This window comes from Oncorhynchus mykiss, chromosome 9, assembly GCF_057628025.1.
Source record: "Oncorhynchus mykiss isolate SJ-2025 chromosome 9, ASM5762802v1, whole genome shotgun sequence".
Taxonomy (NCBI): Eukaryota; Metazoa; Chordata; class Actinopteri; order Salmoniformes; family Salmonidae; genus Oncorhynchus; species Oncorhynchus mykiss.
Genome location: NC_143030.1, coordinates 32423560 through 32441049, shown reverse-complemented (window position 1 = coordinate 32441049; position 17490 = coordinate 32423560). Strand labels below are relative to the sequence as shown.

At 41.0% G+C, this 17490-nt stretch overlaps 1 protein-coding gene across 1 annotated transcript in view; it reads right to left on the bottom strand.

The window, feature by feature from the left end:
- The window catches only part of LOC110531885 (recombination signal binding protein for immunoglobulin kappa J region b), a 98471-nt gene that overhangs the window by 39440 nt on the left and 41541 nt on the right, over positions 1-17490 (bottom strand). The window contains exon 2 of the mRNA XM_036987791.2: positions 3886-3924. Within this exon, the coding sequence (XP_036843686.2) occupies positions 3886-3924 (39 nt within the window). The remainder of the gene's footprint in view (positions 1-3885; positions 3925-17490) is intronic.

Below are 17490 nucleotides of genomic sequence, written 5' to 3'. Positions count from 1 at the left end.
GACTATAGTCTATTATTGGTTCAGATTTGGTCCGGTCACCAATCGTGAACGTCTATGTTTTGACCAATTCAAGGCCGGTCCGGACCAAAGATCTATATCTGTGGACGTTGAAATCTAGGCTAGGGCGGACTGCCCAAATTTCAACTACTTTTCAACGTCCGGTGTAAGTCGGTGCTCAGTGATGCGAGGATGCTGATTACAGTAAATGGAAAGAGAGGGGGCTAAATGGGTAGCTGTCAGTGAGAGAGAGAGAGAGAGAGAGAGAGAGAGAGACAGAGAGACAGAGACAGAGACAGAGAGACAGAGACAGAGACAGAGAGACAGAGACAGAGAGACAGAGAGACAGAGAGACAGAGAGACAGAGAGACAGAGAGACAGAGAGACAGAGAGACAGAGAGACAGAGAGAGGATGTTCAGACTGTTTACACCACATATGTCAGAGTCAAGGCCCGCGGGCCACATCCGGCCCGCAAGAAGGTTTTTTACGGCCCCTGGGATGATCTTGATTTATTATTAGAACCGGCCCGCAGCAAGCCGGCAGCCCGCAGATCTTTTACACGCACCAATACTACATTTCCCACAATGCAAAGGTGACGCACCGAGCAGTAGGCTGCTTCATTTCAATATTTATTGGCACAGCAGTCGTCAGCATCACAGTAAAATTAACTTTCAGATACCCATCAAAAATGGCAAAACGGAAGGTGGATACTGAGAACCGGGGGTTTCAAACAAGGTGGGAGTCGGAGTATATGTTCACGAAGGTAGCTGGAAAACCTGTGTGTCTTCTGTGTGGAGAAAGTGTGGCGGTACTGAAAGAGTATAATCTGAGACGACATTATGAAACGAAACACGCGGACAAAAACAAGAATATGGACATGGAACAAAGGCTACAAAAGGCAGAGGAATTAAAACGAGGCCTCAAATCTCGACAGGCTCTGTTCAAAAAAGCCAAATCACAAGGCCAGGCTGCTGTCAAGGCCAGTTTTATTTTGGCAGAAGAGATCGCTAAATCAGCCCGGCCATTTACGGAGGGGGATTTCATCAAAAACTGCATGATTAAAGTTTGTGACGAAGTTTGCCCAGAAAAAAGGCAACTCTTTTTAAATGTGAGTCTGAGCAGAAACACCATTGCCGAGAGAGTAGACCAGTTGTCCATCAATCTAAAAGAGCAGCTTGTGAAAAAGGGAAAAGATTTTATTGCATATTCCTTGGCTGTGGATGAGAGCACCGACATTTCTGACATTGCCCAGTTGTCAATTTTCATCCGCGGAGTGGACTCCAACCTAAGCGTGACAGAGGAGTTTTTGGCTTTACGTCCTATGCATGGCACAACTACGGGGCATGATTTGTATGAAGAGGTGTCAAGATGTGTAAATGAGATGGAGCTGCCTTGGGAAAAACTCGTGGGTTTGACAACCGACGGAGCACCTGCGATGTGTGGACACAGGAGCGGACTGGTGGCGAAGATACGGGAAAAGATGCAAGAGGAAAACGCGACAGGTGAGCTGACAGCTTATCATTGTATCATACACCAGGAAGCGTTGTGCGGTAAAGCCTTGAAAATGGAGCATGTAATGAGCATCATCACGCGCACAGTTAACTTTATCAGAGCCAAAGGTTTGAATCACCGCCAGTTCAAGGCATTTCTGACGGAGTTAGAAACGGAGCATGGTGATTTGCCTTATCACACAGAGGTGCGATGGCTAAGCCAGGGAAAGGTGCTTCAAAGATGTTTCGAGCTTCGTGAGGAGATTTGTCTGTTCTTGGACAGCAAAGGGAAAGACACAACACAACTCCGAGACGAAATGTTTCTGTGTGAAATGGCTTTTCTGTGTGACATTACGAGTCATCTGAATGCAATAAACTTGCAGCTGCAGGGTCGGGATCGTGTCATCTCTGATATGTACAGTACAGTGAAGGCATTTAAAACCAAACTGACTCTGTGGGAGACGCAGATGCGGAAAGAAAATTTGAGCCACTTTCCCAGCTGCCAGACCATGAAAGAGAAGCTCTCTACCAGTGCGTTCCCGAGCACACAGTTGGCTGATAAAATAGGTATGCTTGCCGCTGACTTTCGACGCCGATTTGCTGACTTTGAAGCACAAAAAAGCAGGTTGGAACTGCTCGGTAACCCATTTGCTGTTGACGTGGAAAGCTCACCACCAAACCTCCAAATGGAGTTGATTGACCTCCAATGCAATGATGCACTGAGGGCAAAATATGCGGCAGTGGGTGCTGCGGAGTTCGCCCGTTTCCTCCCCGGCACAATGCCCCAGCTGCGCATCCAGGCTGCTCAAACGTTGTCTATGTTTGGCAGCACATACCTGTGTGAACAACTGTTTTCTTTGATGAACCTGAACAAAACATCACACAGAAGTCGACTTACTGCTGAACACCTCCACTCAATTCTGAGGATTTCTTCAGCTCAGAGCCTTACCCCGAACATTGATGAACTTGTGGAAAAGATGGGACACCACCAAGTATCACCCTCAACCTCAAACAAGTGAACATTACTGTGCAATCACATATTTAGAGTTTTTACTCAGTTCAAGTTTAAAAGTTAAAATTTAATATTTGTTTTCACTGCATGTTACTTCTCCTTAAACAAAGTGTTGTTTTTGATTAATAGATTTTTGCACTTTATTTTTTTGTATTTCAATCCAATTATATTTTAAAAATATTTCAGTTGAGTGGATGATAGAAAATTGCTATTATTGTTTTTTCTTTGAAGTAAATTTAGCCCACTTTTGCTAAAATAGAAAATATAGTCTACTGATGGTGCCTTGAATACCGGTTTCTTTCATTTAATGTTCATGTTATGGGGATATTTATATAAAGGAAATTTGTCTTTTGTGTCTGTTGAAAATTAAAGATTACTGACAGAGCCATAAGAAAATATTGCTTTATTTATCTGATCATATTGTAATATATTTGTTAGGTTTTCAGTAGGTTCAATTAGGTTCACTAGACTATATGCGTCATTTAAAATTTTTTCAATGAACATTCGAACAGTCCGGCCCTCGTCTTGTAGCTGATTTTTTTATTTGGCCCTCCGTCCATTTGACTTTGACACCCCTGGTTTACACACTCTCACTTTGACCACTAGACATGAGAAATTAAATAATAAAACAGTATGCCAGTAGAAGGGAGGACAGTAGCAGGTGACCTAACTGTGGTGTGTGACTACTATGATTTTCCATTGTAACCAATTCAATTACAGTAATTCTGTTACTGATGTTTTGGTAATTCCGCTACCGATTTGGTAACAGAATGACGAGATTGAATCACTTAATAATTCATAAACATAAATGTATATCAGTAGAAACACTAACTAATTGGTAGGTCTACCTTTAGTTGTTACTTCTGTGAACTTTCATTATCCTGTCTCTTCATGAGGAAGAGAAATTAGAAAATATCTTACAAGACATGTTGGTTTTTGGTAACAGAATTACAAGGCAATGGGGTTTTTTAACTCACAGAAGCCAAATCCTTTCTCGAAAACTAAATATAAGTGGTGATATTGGCACGGGTCTTTACTTCAAAATGATTGTGTTTTGATGCATTTCTAATACCGTAAGACTTTTTTCTGGTAGATGTTTTCTAAGATCCCTTTCCCACCTGTTTGAACGGAAATCATGCCTAATTTCTAAGATGGAAAATGGTTGAAAAATGTATATATGCCTTCATATAGACTTCATATTACCTTTCATTTGACACCCAATTCGATATGCTCCTATGAACTTCATGTTTGTGCTCAAGGGTCCTTTTACATGGAAATGATCCATAGCTCATAGGCCAAGCTCATAGTAATGAATTATCTGAAGACGGGAAATGGAGGTGGGGAGTGTGTGTGAAGTGTGTGTATGAGTAGGTGCGCTCACTCACCTTGTTAAGCGCTGTGGTTGAGGGCGCTCCTCAAACTTCCTGCAAGCAGAGAAAAGAGAGAACTAAGTAAGCCACTTATCAACCGCTAAACACACACAGCATAAAACATTCGCACACAAACACACACAGTTTTAGTGTTGTCACAATACCAAAATGTTACTAACGATACAATACCAGGCCAAGTACTGTCTCATGATATCGAGTAGTTTCACGATGCCACGGCGGGGAGGGGGGAAAAAAAAATCTGTGGCCTGGTGTCCTGTTCCCCGGATGCTTGTTCCTGTTTTCTGTGCTACGCAAAAAACCTCTCACTGAAATACACACTTCTACTCAATACAACACATTGAATTTTACTTCACACTGTTCAGTGTTTACTGTCATAGAACACTAGAGAGGAGTATTTTGGTTGTCATTTTTGTTTGTTTTTATCTGATTGGGTGGGCCTGGTAGTGCCTGGCTCCCAAGTTGGTGGGCTGTGTCCACCCAGGCCCACCCCTGGAACGACGTTGTCTGTTATCAAACTAATAATTATCCAGGATTACTTTATAATGGCCCTCAACATGGTTTGTGAAATTATATAAAAAGGCATCTCTGGTAATATGGGACATATTTTCTTAACTGTTTAGGCTAGAGGCGAGATGCTTTCTTTGCTGTAAAGCATGCATGTCTATTTTCTCTTTCTGACACTCAGAGGCTGTATGACAGTGAACTTGAAAAAAAGTATTCTCAAACTGGCCTGTGCTCTTGGTTATAACAGGCTCCAATGGAACAAATGTATAAATCTAACAGAAGACTCATCAGGGTCTGCACCCCCCGCTCGCCATCATTGCTAAATTCGATATTTTTTTTAACTGATGGAGGAATAGTTGCGCATGAAGAGCGGACGGAAAGAAGCAGGTGAGTGAGGCCTGGTAAGGGATGCTGCTGGCTGATTACAGCTGCCACATGTGATATGCATATGCGCATGAACGTGAAGTGGATGTTAAAGGACCTGCACATACAGGATTGCTGTTGCTTAAATTCAACTGAAATTATGAACCAAACTGGCCTTTATTTGGTATGAGCCAGCAGGATCTTTACATCAGTAGGACTGAAAATGTTGGTAGCATCATATGAAACAATACTACGGTTTTCTAAAATGTTGGTATCATAGGTATCAAGTTTTGGTACCGGGATATTACCGGGGAAACCGGTATACCGTGCAACAATACACAGTCTACACATAAACAAAGAGACACATGTCTCAGGTAGGAGACGAGAAAGAACACCTGGTTACTTACACACACACACACACACACACACACACACACACACACACACACACAGAGAGGCAGAGTGTTTGAGGCAGCTGCTGTCCTAGTGGCCTTGGCAGTGTGAGACCATGTGACACAGTGTCCAAACACAGGCAGGTGGCGAGGAGGGACGCCTTATCACCAGAGAGAGAAAGAGAGCGTCGCTAAATCAGGCGTTTCAACTCATTCACAGCTCACACCAAGGCCTATTCATACAACTCCCCATCCGCCACGTAGCCTAGCTACAAACAAAACCTGTTCTTTGTCATGAAAACAGTATCCTCGTGCCAGCACATGGGCCTAGTCATATCTGAAAACATGAGACGCAAAACATTTGACGTAAGTCATCTCTGAAAACCACCTTTTATGAGTGACGGCACAGCTATAGTCATACCGGCAAAAGAGACCCATTTCCTTCACAACAAATGACATCACGGAAAACACAACATCAAATTCCCACCAAGACCCCTTTTTTCTTGTCAGGCTACTGGGCGTCACAGGGGGGAAACTTGCAGTAAAAAGAAGTGTTAGTGGTGTGATGCTCTAACCTGCACTCCAAGGACAACTTGTTCCCCAGAGCTAAACACACCCCACAGACAGACAGACAGGCAACCTTGAAGCATGGAGAAGCGCGTGCACAAACGTGTACACACACACACACACACACACACACACACACACACACACACACACACACACACACACACACACACACAGAGGCAGGCCAAGGGGGAGTTGGGATGGGAGCAGTGAGGAGGCTAAAATAGAAAAATCAATGCTTACAGAGCTCCCCCTTCCATCTCTCTCTCCTCCGCATACTGTAAGACCCTACTCTGGGGCTGGTCTTAACACACTGGCTGCTTGAGAAACACACTCACGCTGTGTGAGTGTGTGTGTTGGGCTTCCTGAGGTGTGAGAGGATGTCACAGTCATGCTTTGGGTGGAGTATTTGATTTGACATATACACAGCTTTCACCTCAAACATAATATTTGCTCACTTGCTCTCTCAGACACACACAGTGAGAGGTGTCAATTTTGGTACTTGGTTGTTTGATATCATAGGCTCTGTGTTATGCAAGGCTCAACCTTAGCACATCAGTGCACCAACGCCAGTTTCTGGCTGCTACATGCATACAGAAAGAGTAAAACAACTTTTTCATTTTAAGAGAGGAGAAAAATAGGGAGTGAAGAGTGAAAACAAGACAGAGAAAAAGTAAAGAAAGCTGGAGGGAGAAAGGGATCCAGTGAAAGTAGCTAAAGGAGGAGGCGGATAAAGGGAGGGAGTGACACGAGAAAGAGAGATGAAGCGAGAGAGGGGGGATTGTGTAAGTGGAATAATTATAGAGGAGGCAGATCAATAAGGTTCCCACAGTGAAACGCTGAGGCCTCACTGGGTAATGGATTCCAGGCAGTCAGCTCTCTCTTCCCCTCCTCAATCCTCTCCTTCTTTCCTTTCTCCTCCCCTCAGTCCTGGGATCACACTGTCTTACCATCCGAAAGAGAAGGGAGGTAAGAGAGGGAGGGGGGGAACACATTCTATACAGACTATATACACTGAGTGTACAAAACATGCTTTTTTCCATGACAGACTGACCAGGTGAAAGCTATGATCCCTTATTGATGTCACCTGTTAAATCCACTTCATTCACTGTAGAAGGAAGGAGACAGGCTAAAGAAGGATTTTAAAACCTTGAGACAACTGAGACATTGATTGTGCATGTGTGTCATTCAGAGAGTGAATGGACAAGAGAAAAAAATGAAGTGCCTTTGAACGGTGTAAGGTAGTAGGTGCCAGGCGCACCGGTTTGAGTGCGTCAAGAACTGCAACGCTGCTGGGTTTTTCACACGCAACAGTTTCCCTTGTTCATCAAGAATGGTCCACAACACAAAGAATATCCAGCCAACTTGACACAACTGTGGGAAGGATTGGAGTCAACATGTGCCAGCATCACTGTGGAACACTTTCAACACCTTGTAGAGTCCATGCCCCTACAAATTAAGGCTGTTCTGAGGGCAAAAGGTGGTGCAACTCAATATTTGGAAGTTGTTCCCAATGTTTTGTACACTCAGTGTATAAAAGGGAGGAGATATTTGCAAGATAGGTATTTGAAAGAAGAGAGAAGAAAGGAGTTAGATAGACAGAAAACAAGCAGGAGAGGGATAGAAAAGGAGAAAGAACCTGGCAAAGACCCACTGCTGGCTTGGTTAATAACATGGTCAAAACACTAAGGCCAGACTGTGCTACAATCATCAACACAAAAACACTACATATCACCATATGCTCAGGCCAGCTACTGGTGTTAGCACTGTAGATATCACACACACACACACACTTTCCAACAAGGGTAAGTCAATATCAGGCAATGAGATTATATAACTTCATAATAAAGTGCTAGCATAGTTTTGAGAGCATGAATCTATTATCAACTTCTGAAGTACAAAATTGATTTGAAAAACACAAGGGAAACACTTAGTCAAAAAGGCACAGAAAAAGTGAATATCAAACGTGGAAGAGATTTCAGATTTGTTTTAGAGGCATCATTACAGACCCTGGTTCGATTCCGGGCTGTTTCACAACCGGCCATGACCGGGAGTCCCAAAGGGTAGCACACAATTGGCCCAGCATTGTCCAGGTTAGGGGAGAGTTTGGCCGGGGTTGGTCATCATTGTAAAATAAGAATTTGTTCTTAACTGACTTTCCTAGTTAAATAAAGGTTAAATAAAACATAAAAAGGTGTGTCTAAGGAGTGGAGTGGCAAAAGAGATATCTACTTTTCAATTCACATTACATCCCTGCCCGTTGTAGCTGGCAACGCGACACTATTGGTCTGCAGCTAAAATTGACTGTAAATATCACAGTAGCCACAAAGCAGTAAGTACAAACGATTTAACAATCCAAGCAACCTTTCTTCTAAAACATGTTACACTCTTGAATAATGCAACAATCCACCAGCATTGCAGACAATTAAAGGATTCATTTTCATTCATTCAATTAGCTGACAATACACAGCTAACTCCTACTTGCTAGCTAGCTAGCTAGCTAGCTAAGAACATGCTTCATGATCAAGTATTGTTAATAAACAGATCAATAATGAATGTTTACACCTCCCATAAAAGCACAGTAACATTACCATACAGTGTCATTCATATTATAAAATAGGCTACAGAGCTAACTAAACTAAATAAACGTGCTGGCTGTAGCTGAATGCTGACGCTTAGCTGAACCACAGCTAGATAGGAGCTCATACGCTTACACTAGCTACCATATTAAAGTGACCTTCTAATAAACCAGGATTAATATTTATAAATATCATGAAAGTCATAATACGAGGTAAAAGCAAATTGTGACTGAAAACTTGCCTGGACCTCGATGGTTCAGTGCTGTCAAGCAAAAAAAATATATGTACTCTTGATTTTAAAGCTACGGTGACAATTTCATAATGTAACAGGCTGTTACTACAATTTTAGGCAACAATTTTAAAAAACAAGTGGGACAAAATAAGGAAAATATCTGTACATTACAAAAACATTGCTATGCTATTAAAACATTTACTGTAAGAGTGTTGGCTCAACGAGACAATTCTGTTTACACTGCCCTGCTTAGATGGGGGCAACTGTCGGGCGAGTGTCATCTACGACCTCCGGAGGTAGCGGTCGAGACGTGACAAAGGTCCCCTTTTGGCGCCGGCAAAGATGGTCGTCTCGCTTAGAGTCCTTAGGAAATATGCAGTAATTAGTTTTTTTATGTATTATTTCTCACAATGTTAGCCCAGAAAATCTGAAGTGAAGAACTATTGGATATAAGAGCGACGTCAACTTGCCAACATAACGATGAGGAATATGACTTTCCCGAAGCGGATGATTTGTTCGGACCACCACCCAGGACATTGGATCTAATCCCAAAGGCAGACCCAGGAGAGTTAGACGGAGCGGTCTCCTGGTCAGACTTCGTAGGCGTGCACACCACCCACCTCTTCCGAGAACACTACTCGCCAATGTCCAGTCTCCAGACAAGGTGGGCAAAATTAGGCCATGAGTTGCCTTTCAGAGAGACATCAGAGATTGTAACATTCTCTGTTTCACGGAAACATGGCTCTCTTGGGATATGTTGTCGGAGTTGGTACATCTCTCTTGTAAGAAGATGGGTGGGGGTGTATGCTTCATGATTAACGACTCATGGTGTAATCATACCAACATACAGGAACTCAAGTCCTTCTACTCACCCGACCTAGAATTCCTCACTATCAAATGCCGACTTCAAGATTGTTTCGATCACACGGACTGGGATATGTTCCGGGAAGCCTCAAAGAATAACACGGTGAGTAAGTTTATAAGGAAGTGCATTGGAGATGTTGTACCCACTGTGCCTATTAAAACCTACCTAACCAGAAACCGTGGATAGTTGGCGGCATTCGCGCAAAACTGAAAGCGCGAACCACCACATTCAACTATGGAAAGATGTCTGGAAATATGGCCGAATATAAACAGTGTAGTTATTCCCTCCGCAAGGCAATCAAACAAGTGAAATGTCAGAATAGGGAGAAAGTAGAGTCGTAATTCAATGGCTCAGACACGAGGCATATGTGGCAAGGTCTACAGGCAATTACGGACTACAAAAAGAAAACCAGCCATGTCACGGACACCGACATCTTGCTTCCAGAGAAACTAAGCACCTTCTTTGCACCCTTTGAGGATAATACAGTACCAAGGACTGCGGGCCCCCCTTTTCCCTCTCCGTGGGCGACGTGACGTCACTTTAAATAATGGCACTTTAATCATGTTTACATATCTTACAGTATATGAGATGAGTAATGTATTTTATTCCATCTTGCCTATGCCGCTCGGCCATCGCTCATCCATTTATTTATTAGTACATATTCCTCCTATTCCATCCCTTTACATTTGTGTATACAAGGTAGTTTTTGTGGAACTGTTAGATTACTTGTTAGATATTACTGCACTGTCGGAACAAGAAGCACAAGCATTTCGCTACACAGGCATTAACATCTGCTAACCATGTGTATATGACCAATAAAATTTGATTTCAAGATAACATTGCAGAATAAGTGTAGCAGAAGGTACTATTAGAGATGGTGTCTTTGGACGTCACACTTGAGTGCTAAGTGTGAAAACCGACTTCCACTGGCGTCGTGTCACACATCTATGTGCTGACTCCAAAGTGCAAACACACACAAGAATACAGGTGCACACATTCACACACCAGAACTGGGCAGAAATAGCTGCATTTTGTAAAAATAAATAAATAAAAGACCAACTTATTAATTCCTTGAGGTAATCGGATATAGTTTATATTGAGTTAACTAGAAGGCAACTATTTTCTTTTATATCCAAATACAGGTATCAGAAAGTATTTTGAATACCTCTCAGAAAACCAAAGAATATTTGAAGGCATTTGAAAATATGCACAAAATATATATATATATATATATATATATATGATAGCTGCGAAATATTTGATGAATAACAGCTGTTATTGTGAAGTGGAAATGTTTAGGAGTAACAACGTCTCAGCTGCGAAGTGGTAGGCTACACAAGCTCACAGAACAGGACCGCTGAGTGTTGAAGGACAGACGATCTCACAGAATGGGGTCGTTTGTCCTTGATTAGAACACTCACTGCTAACTAGGGTTGTACATTTTGGGGAATACTCAGAGGTGGAAACTTTCCGTGGGAATTAATGGGAATATATGCAAATTAATATAAATACCATTTAAATGTATTTGGATATATTTACTATATCAAATAGAGACAGAAACATAAACATTTTACCTTATCATAAGTAGACATAATTGCAAATGATTAAATCCTTCCAATTGAAATAAAAAACATTTAATTTAGTTACGAATTGAACTTTAATTAAATTAGTTTACTCTTCACATGGGATGGTTTCACTGAACAACAAAAGAAAGGGAATATTGAATGATCCCCACTGATCCATCACATCTCCCAAAAACATTTTCAACATACAGTACATCTGTAAAATGATAGACTAGAAACTAAAACTTTGGTTGTCTTCCTCTCAGACTTCCATGTCATCTCCCTGGACCTCCTCAATGTACACCTCTTGAACATCAAACTCTGAGGCCTCATCTTCAATGTCACTTTCCAGCCTTGTTGAGAGGCTCAAAAAGCCCAACTTCTTACATCTGCAAGCAGAGTCTGAACATCAGACAGGATGGCATTGTCTCCCTCAATCCGTGCAATGGCTACTGCTATAGGTTTCAGCAGTTTCAGGCTGCTTACCACTCTCTCCCAAAATACATCATACAGGAGGATCCTCTTGATTGGCTGTCCATATCGGCATACTGTGATATGGCCATTTCTTGGAGAGACTCGATGATGACAACACCACCCCAACGTGTGTTGCTGTGCAGCTTCAATGTGGTGCTCTTATTCTTCTCACTTAGATTGCTGCTATAACTTCATGATCCTTTGCATACCTAACCATTTCTTTGGTTCTCTTGTAGAGTGTGTCCATTGTTTTCAGTGCCATGATGTCCTTGATGAGCAGATTTAATGCATGAGCAGCACAGCCAAGGGGTGTGATGTGAGGGTAGGACTCCTCCACTTTAGACCAAGCAGCCTTCATGTTCGCAGCATTGTCTGTCGCCAGTGCAAATAACTTCTGTGGTCCAAGATCATTGATGACTGCCTTCAGCTCATCTGCAATGTAGAGACCGGTGTGTCTGTTGTCCCTTGTGTCTGTAGAAAACCGGTTGGGGGTGGAGATGTAGTTCATTATTCCTTGCCCACGAACATTCGACCACCCATCAGAGATGATAGCAATACAGTCTGCTTTCTTTATGATTTGTTTGACCACATTTTAACTCTGTATCCAGCAAATGAGTAGATAAAGCATGTCTGGTTGGAGGGGTGTATGCTGGGCAAAGAACGTTCAGAAATCTCTTCCAATACACATTGCCTGTGAGCATCAGAGGTGAACCAGTTGCAAACACAGCTCGAGCAAGACATTCATCAGCATTGAGTCAACAAAACTTCTTATTCCAGTAGGACCATGAGCTGTTGCTTTCGATAAGGCGTCTGATTCATAATTTTCACCTCGAATAGAAGTAGAGGGACTTTTGTGAGAGGTTGCTTGTTGTCAGCGCTGAGGGAACTTTATGCACTTGGCCAGATGATTCTGTATCTTTGTTGCTTTCTTTACATATGATTTGGCACAGTAATTTGAAAATGTACACAGCTTTTCCTTCTACATTAGCTAAAGTGAAATGTCTCCACACATCAGATAGTGCCGTGGCAATTTCCTGTAAAGATTAGAAGAAAAAAACATTAAAAAAGCAAATACAATTCCATATACAGATAAATAGTTAAGCAGTTAGCTTAAACAACTCCTTTGTAAGACAAATGTTTTAAAATGAAACATGTATGGAAACAGGTGAATTAACACTCAGTTAGCATGCTAAAGCAAGCTACAAACCCACATGGTGGCAAAAAATAACTAGCCGAAATTGTTAACAAGTTAAAAATGATTTAACCTCTTGAACCTCTGGGGGCAGTATTTCATTATTGGATGAAAAACATTCCCGTTTTAAACAAGATATTTTGTAACGAAAAGATGCTCGACTGTGCATATAATTGACAGCTTTGGAAAGAAAACACTGATGTTTCCAAAACTGCAAAGATATTGTCTGTGAGTGCCACACAACTAATGCTACAGGCGAAACCAAGATGAAATTTCATACAGGAAGTGAGCCAGATTTTGCTGTGTTCCAATGTCTCCTTATATGGCTGTGAATGCGCAAGGAATGAGCCTACACTTTCTGTCGTTTCCCCAAGGTGTCTGCAGCATTGTGACGTATTTGTAGGCATATCATTGGAAAATTGACCATAAGAGACTACATTTACCAGGTGTCCGCTCGGTGTCCTCCGTCGAAACTATTGCGTAATCTCCAGGTGCGTGCATTTTTCCATTTTGTTCAGAGGAGAAACCAAACTACCACGAGTGATTTATCATCGAATAGATATGTGAAAAACACCTTGAGGATTGATTCTAAACAACGTTTGCCATGTTTCTGTCGATATTATGGAGTTAATTTGGAAAAAAGTTTGGCGTTATAATGACTGAATTTTCAGGGTTTTTTCTTAGCCAAACGTGATGAACAAAACGGAGCAATTTCTCCTACACAAATAATATTTTTGGAAAAACTAAGCATTTGCTATCTAACTGAGAGTCTCCTCATTGAAAACATCCAAAGTTCTTCAAAGGTAAATTATTTTATTTGAATGTTTTTCTTGTTTTTGTGAAAATGTTGCCTGCTGAATGCTAGGCTTAATGCTATGCTAGCTATCAATACTCTTACACAAATGCTTGTGTAGCTATGGTTGAAAAGCATTTTTTGAAAATATGAGATGACAGTGTTGTTAACAAAAGGCTAAGCTTGTGAGCCAATATATTTATTTAATTTAATTTGCGATTTTCATGAATAGTTAACGTTGCGTTATGGTAATGAGCTTGAGGCTATAATTACGCTCCCGGATACGGGATTGCTCGTCGCAACAGGTTAAACACACTTTGCTGTAGGCTACTATTTATTAGTTAACAAAAAAAGCATGTGTGTCATAAAATATATTAACCCCACCCAGTATTGTAATCAAAACTTACCAGAAACATGTAGTCCTTGGCTCAGACAGTGTAGTTGTGAGAACTCAATAGGATCTCATTAGTGGGCAAGATCTTGAGAATCAGCTGTACATGTGATGAAAGAGTGCACTGTGCATGCAGAGGGTTGCAATTCCATTGAATTGGGGACAGTTTAACAAAAATATGCCACAAGACCTAGAATTGCCTTGTGTATCCCACAAAACAGGTTCACTGTCATCAGATAACTTTTTTGATGAATTTAAGCAACATTCCGGGGCTTAACTTCCCATGGAAAATTTCCAGAAAAATTATTAAAGTTTGCTGGAAAGTTTACAACCCTTTGCAATCCTAATCACTACTGAGTTCCAAACTGCCACTGTAAGCAACGTCAGCAAGAGAACTGTTCGTCGGGAGCTTTATGAAATGGGTTTTCATGGCCGAGCAGCCACACGCACACAAGCCTAAAATCACCATGCACAATGTCAAGCGTCGGCTGGAGTGGTGTAAAGCTCGCCGCCACTGGACTCTGGAGCAGTGAAAATGGGTTCTCTGGAGTGATGAATCACTCTTCACCATATGGCAGTCCGATGGACAAAGCTGAGTTTGGCGGATGGAAGGAGAATGCTACCTGTCCGAATGCATAGTGGCAACTGTAAAGTTTTGTGGAGTAGGAATAATGGTCTGGGGCTGTTTTTCATGGTTCGGGGGAGGCCCCTTAGTTCCACTGAAGGGAAATCGTAACGCTACAGCAAACAATGACATTCTGGACGACTCTGTGCTTCCAACTTTGTGGCAACAGTATGGGGAAGGCCCTTTCCTGTTTCAGCATGACAATGCCCCTGTGCACAAAGTGAGGTCCATACAGATATGGTTTGTCGAGATTGGTGTGGAAGAACTTGACTGGCCTGCACAGAGCCCTGACCTCAACCCCATCAAACACCTTTTGGATGAATTGGAACGCCGACTGCAATTGCCAAACATCAGTGCCAGACCTCACTAATGCTTGTGGCTAAATGGAAGCAAGTCCCTGCTGCAATGTTCCAACATCTAGTGGAAATCCTTTGCAGAAGAGTGGGGACCAACTCCATATTGACGGTCATGATTTTGGAATGAGATGTTTGACAAGCAGGTGTCCACATACTTTTGGTCATGCAGTGTATATGATCACAAGCACATGGTCTGAGAGGTCTCTTAGATATTAATCTTAATATAGCCTACAGCAGGGTTATTCAACTTTTACCCTACGAGGTCCAGATCCTGCTGGTTTCCTGTTCTAGATGATCCTTAATTACACCCACCTGGTGTCTCAGGTCAAAATCAGTCGGTGATTAGAGGGAACAATGAAGAAAAAAAAGCAGTGGAACTGGCTTCGAGGCCTCGAGTTGAGTTTGAGGGGCCTATAGCCTATAATGAAATACATGAGGGAAATGGAATCTCCTCAACATTGGAGTAGAGCACTTTTATAGCTTCAAAATTACTAAGAAATATATTTTCATAATGAGACAAGGTAATACAGTAACTGTAATTAAATGAATTACCTTTAGAGCAACATTTTATTATCACGTTGTTATATAATACTGAGCTGAATAACTACTGTACACGAGGAACAGTAACTGTTCCTTATTCCACTTACCTAATAACTCCATTGTTATGCAATTATAAAGCAATTTCCAATGTAACAATGAAATAACATGAAAGAAAAAGAGAAACCTGCACACTGCTCTTGCTAGTATCACTATTCTTTACATATCTTCCTCAAGGCCTTCATCAGAGGTAGCTACGTAAAGCTTAATAAAGAACAGTGAATTAGCAAATGCAGCGTGTGGGTTTCTATTTTCTTTAATGTTATTTCATTGTTACCATGCACCTGTAACACAGATAGCTCAGATGTGTGAGTGCATTCCTAATGAAGCTGGTTGAGAGAATGCCAAGAGCATGCAAAGATGTCATCAAGGCAAAGGGTGGCTACTTTGAAGAATCTCAAATATAAAATATATTTTGATTTGTTTAACACTTTTTTGGTTACTACATGATTCCATATGTGTTATTTCATAGTTTTGATATCTTCACTATTATTCTACAATGAAGAAAATTGTCAAAATAAATAAAACCCCTCAAATTACTAGGTGTGTCCAAACTTTTGACTGGTTCTGTATATTTCTTATTCTTACAAGTGAATACAACAAAGTAGGATTTTTTTAAACATTTAAATTGAATTTGTTTATCTGGAAGCGTTCAGAAAATTTGGCCATACCCGAGTTGGCTTCATTAATTAGTGAATCAAAACGTTTCTGTGATAAAATCAAATTGGTATCATCAGCAAAGACAATGGGAAGTACGGTAGCATACACAGCCGCAAGGTCATTGATAAAGTTTACGAATAACAAAGGTCCAATTATCAAACCCTGTGGCACACCACAAGATATCTTGGCCCTGGTAGATGCACAGCCGTTTGCATAAAGAAATTATTCTATATCATAAACATAACTATATAACCAACTATATGTATGATTATGAAAACTGTGATAAAGCAATTTAGAAAGTAATATTTAATGATAAACTGTGTCAAACGCTTTGGGTAAATCTAAAAAGACGCCAAGAGCGTATTCATTGTTGTTATGGGCTGTAAAGATTTGATCTACAAGATGCAAAAGAGCCATCTGAGAAGTAGGTTTTACAAAAACCATATTGGTCATCATGTAGAATACTGTGTTGATTTAAAATGTTCCAACATTCTTTTATAGACCTTTTTTTCCAGGATTTTAGGAAAACATGGTAGTAGAGATATTGGGCAATAATTTGTGAAATATCTTGGATCCACAGATTTACCAGTTTGCATAGATTTGGTTGAGATATACATTAGAGGCTCAGTAATCAAGGAAGACACTGATTTCACCAAAGAGGCAACTGAAGCAGAGAAGGGAAATGTCCCTTCATGTAATCCAAGGGATTTCCATCAGTTTTCTACATGTTCTTTGACAGAGGGGAACCCACATTCACAAAAAAGTTATTCAATTCACATGAAATAACATCAAGATCACTACAGGTCTTATTTCCAACAATAAATTGCAATGGAATAGTTGTAGATATATTTTTCTTATTCAACAGTATATTGATCATTTTCCAAGTTGACTTTCTATTATTTAAGGATTCTTGGAATTTGTTGGTAAAATATATTTGGTTGGATATGTGCTCTATTCATATCTATCTTCCACATCTAGTTCCAGATACAGCCCTGCAATTAGTTGAAGGTAGCCAATGCAATAGTTTCGGGAAAAGTAGTCACTTCCAGAGATCTGTATTCAAATAGATTTGAAAAGTAGCCATTTTTTGGGATCTGTATTCAAATAGTTGAAGTCACCTCCAAAGTAATTATTTGTTCCCCTGGGGAAAAAATGAGTTGCTTTCCACAAAACATAGTTAAAACTATAGTTATCCCAGGTCTGGCACACACATAGTCCGACAACATTTGTTGTTGTATTTTTTGTCTCAATCTTCACATATGCCGAGTGAATCTCAGCAAACACAAGCCAAGGGAGCGAGAGAATAGAACAAGGAAGGGGACCACACCATCTGCAAATGAGGGGTCCAAACCCAATTTAGGCCAGTGGAGCAGAGGTATCATTCCCTCTCTCTTCTGACAGTCGTTTGGACCCGCGGTATTAATTCTCTTTCAGCGGGTACCCCATT